General features: G+C 50.2%; 1 protein-coding gene across 1 annotated transcript in view; it reads left to right on the top strand.

Moving 5' to 3' along the window:
- The window catches only part of LY6G6F (lymphocyte antigen 6 complex, locus G6F), a 24,515-nt gene that overhangs the window by 19,105 nt on the left and 1,534 nt on the right, over positions 1–3,876 (top strand). Inside the window, exon 6 of the mRNA XM_015420574.1 lies at positions 1,252–1,292. Within this exon, the coding sequence (XP_015276060.1) occupies positions 1,252–1,292 (41 nt within the window). The remainder of the gene's footprint in view (positions 1–1,251; positions 1,293–3,876) is intronic.

The raw sequence follows: 3,876 nt of genomic DNA on the forward strand, positions 1-3,876 counted from the left end.
TGCGGGCGGGGGGCTGCTGGGGGCGGGGGGGGGGGCTTGATGCATGTGCCCGCCCCCTGGGCTCTTTACTGCTGGAACTTTGCTCTTGTGCGCTCCTGCAGGAAATGACCCCTGCCAGTTAGTGTAGAGGTAATGCTGAGCTAGAGAGACCACTGGGCTCACATAGGATTGCCAACTCTGGCGTAGGGATTTCCTGGAGAGTTGAGGCTGAAATCTGGGGGGAGGGCAGACTGTTCAGAAGCCAAGGAACTCAGAGGGAATGTGATTCCATGAAGTCTGCCCTCCAAAACAGACGTTTCCTCCAGAGTAACATAACTCTGTAATCTGGAGATCGGTTGTAATGCTGGGGGGAATTTCCAGGCCTCCACCTGGAGGCTGGCAACACTAGTAACTTAGTATACAATACGTGCAAAACAATTTTCCATGCAATCCTGGCTGCAGTTCACCAGCATGATCTCACGTCATCCATCACCATCTTTACATTTTTGCACCTTGATGCATGGACATTTATTTGTTACAAATACTAACCAACCCCAACCCCAGCCCTGTTTAGCTTCCAAGATCTGATGAGATTGGCCTAGCCTGGGCCATCCGGGCCAGCAGTAGCAACGAGCAAAGAAACAAAAATCATGTTTAAAAATTAAAACAAAACACGTCACCCCTGGAGATATTTCAAGATGGGTAGCCTAGCCGTGTTCGTCTGTCTGTATCTGAAGAAGTGAGCAGTGGCTCCGGAAAGCTCCTACCCTGCCACGTATTTTGTTAGTCCTTAAACTGCGGTGGCTCAAGTGGTTAAGACGCTGAACTGCAGGCTGTGGAAGGTCGGTAGTTCAGCAATTCAAGACCCGGGTGCCACATGACGGAGTGAGCTCCCGTCTCTAGTTCCAGCTCCTGCCAACCTAGCAGTTCAAAAGCAAGTAATTGCAAGTAGATAAATAGGTACCGCTTCGGTGGGAAGGTAACAGCGTTCCGTGCGCCTTGGTGTTTAGTCATGCCGGCCACATGACCACGGAAACGTCTTCGGACAGCGCTGGGTCTTCAGCTTTGAAACGGAGATGAGCACCGCAACCCTAGAGTCGGATTCGACTGGCTTTCGAGCAAGGGAACCTTTACCTTTACCTTTACCTTACCCTACTCTATTTTCCAAGGAACTGACCGGAGCATGTGGGCATTGCTTTCATGGCCAGCAGAGGGCAGCACAGGGCAACGCTTTGCTTATACTTTGAATTGATTTTTGACTTTCTTCCCCAGCAGGGAGAAACGTGAAGAGTATTTTAACAAGGGCGGCAGAGGTAGGTCCTGCAAGATTCATTGGTTTGTGCACCTGCATTTGATACTTCTGTGGGTGGGATGTGTTCTAATGGGGTCTGGGATTCCTCAGTTCCTGGGGAAGAAAGTTGTACAGATCATGGTGCAGCGACAGGGAGTCCTGACCTCTCTAGGACAGGGATCGGGCCACTTTTAGTAGCAGATAAGGACAGAATTCAGGGTCAGGATGCCAGCTTCCAGGAAAGAGTATTTTAACAAGGGTGGCAGAGGTAGGTCCTGCAAGATTCATTGGTTTGTGCACCTGCATTTGATACTGCTGTGGGTGGGATGTGTTCTAATGTGGTCTGGGACTCCACAGTTCCTGGGGGAGAAAGTTGTACAGATCATGGTGCAGTGACAGGGAGTCCTGACCTTTCTAGGACAGGGATCGGGCCACTTTTAGTAGCAGATAAGGACAGAATTCAGGGTCAGGATGCCAGCTTCCAGGAGGTGCTGGGGGATCCGGAATTACAGCTCCAACCCTAATTCAGGGGCATCTGGATATTCCAGCAGTAGAATGAGATACAGAGCACCGGCAGATGGGTACAGGGAGCGGAAATTCCTGCATTCTTTAGATAGTAGGATCTGGTGACTAAGGCCCCCCCCCCCCCCTTAGAAAAAGAGCAGAAGAGAGGGCAAAGCTGCCCTTGGAATTTACAGAAAACTGTCCTCAGTCCTATCACTACTCTATCTTGCCTTTACTCCGTGAGCCTGAAGTTCTTCCTTTCTTCCATCTTATCCTCCCAACAAGCCTGTGAGACAGGTTAGGCTGAGAGAGAGTGATTGCCTCAGGGTCACCCAGTGAACTTCCTGGCCAGTTGGGGGATTTGAACTGCTACAAAAAGAGCCTTGCCTGTCAGGTATTTTCGCAGCCTGCCTCTGATTGCTCTCGGGGCTAATTCATGTCAACAGCAAAAGATGTTTCCTGGACCATACCGAGGGCTGCTGACTCTGGGTTGGGAAAATCCTGGAGCTTTGGATGTGGAGCCTGGGGAGGGCAGGGCTAAGGGAAGAGAGGGACCTCAGCATGGAGACCAACACTGAAACTAGCCCTTTTCCTCCAGGGAAATGGATTTCTGTCACCTGGAGATCAGTTGTAATCCCAGGAGTTCTCCAGGCCTCACCTGAGGTCGGCAGCCCTAACTGTCCAACTTCAGATTCCTGATGCCGTTGTGTGTGTTGTTGCTTGATTGACAGTGCCATCCCCTGCAGCGTTATGTCCTTCTAAGCCTACAGACTTCAATTGCCTTCGGAGGGTGTCACTCTGTTCAGTACAGGTGGGTAGCCGTGCTGGTCAGAAGCAGCAGAACAAAGTTCGAATCAAGTGGTACCCTACAGTTTGGATAAAACTTTGTTGGCCTCAAAGGTGCCACTTGACTCAAACTTTGTTCTGTTTTAGTACAGCTAGATTTGAGTCTGTTGGCAACATCCCTCCTACCTTCTGATTGGGATATAAGGACTCGGGGATCTTCATTCCTACTTGTATCTGACGAAGGGAGCTTTGATTCTCGAAAGGTTCTACCCCAGAAACCTCGTTGGGCTCTCAGGTGCCACTGGACTCGAATCCAGCTCTTCTAGACCAACACGGTTGCCCTCTGAAACTGTCTGTTTAGGACTGCGCTCTGAATCCTCTTCCATATTTTTAAGAAAAACTTTGAATGTAGAATTCCTCTTCACACGTTACAGTATACAGATGTGAATCCTGTGTGTACCTGCATACATGTTTGTAAGAAAGAGCCAATATTCATTCGCTTTACAAATGAAACTGGTTTAAATCACACATTCAAGCTGTACATGTGTTGAATGTAACGTGAGAATTATTCAACCCACATAATTTTAACATATCAAGGATACACTGTATATGGATTGTTTGCACATCTGCTGTATCTGAATAATTTATTTATTTGCTTTATTTATCATGCACTTTATTTATTTATTTATTTATTTGCAGCTTCCGTAAAAAGTTAAAACACACAAAACAAAGCAATCACAAAAACCATCGTAGGCCATCGTAACGTGCCAGTGACAGTAACAGATAAGCCAGCATATGAGAAAAGGATTCTGACCAGAGGTCATTTCGGGGGGGGATCGCGGGGGATCGCAGTTCCCCCAGGTGAGGTACGGGGGCGGGGCACATGAAGAAGCCCCGCCCCCTGCTTCCGGCTGCCCCGCTTCCGGCCCTCATTCAGCCAGGAGGAGGCAGGAGAAGAGGGAGGGTAAGTTGCTTCCTCCCTGCCTCTCCCCACCCCTGCCTGCCTGGGGCCAGGGAGGGCCTTCGCGGGGCTTCCTTGCACTCCCACCGGCCTTGCAGGTCCCCTGCCAGGCCCCTCATGGGGCTCGGCAGTGGAGCTGAAAGGCCAGCGCCGGCGGCCGGGACCGTTGTGGGCGGGGTGTGTGGCCTTATAACACGCTTCCGGTGATGTCAGGGGGTGTGGCCGTATGACACACTTCCGGTGATGTCAGGGGGTGTGGCATATGCTAATGAGTTATGCTAATGAGTTCCCCTAGCTCTTTTTCTACGAAACGACCCCTGATTCTGACACATGCCCTCCTTACTCGTGCTTTAAT

This window comes from Gekko japonicus, unplaced genomic scaffold (assembly GCF_001447785.1).
Source record: "Gekko japonicus isolate JY-2015 unplaced genomic scaffold, Gekko_japonicus_V1.1 scaffold753, whole genome shotgun sequence".
NCBI classification, from domain to species: Eukaryota; Metazoa; Chordata; class Lepidosauria; order Squamata; family Gekkonidae; genus Gekko; species Gekko japonicus.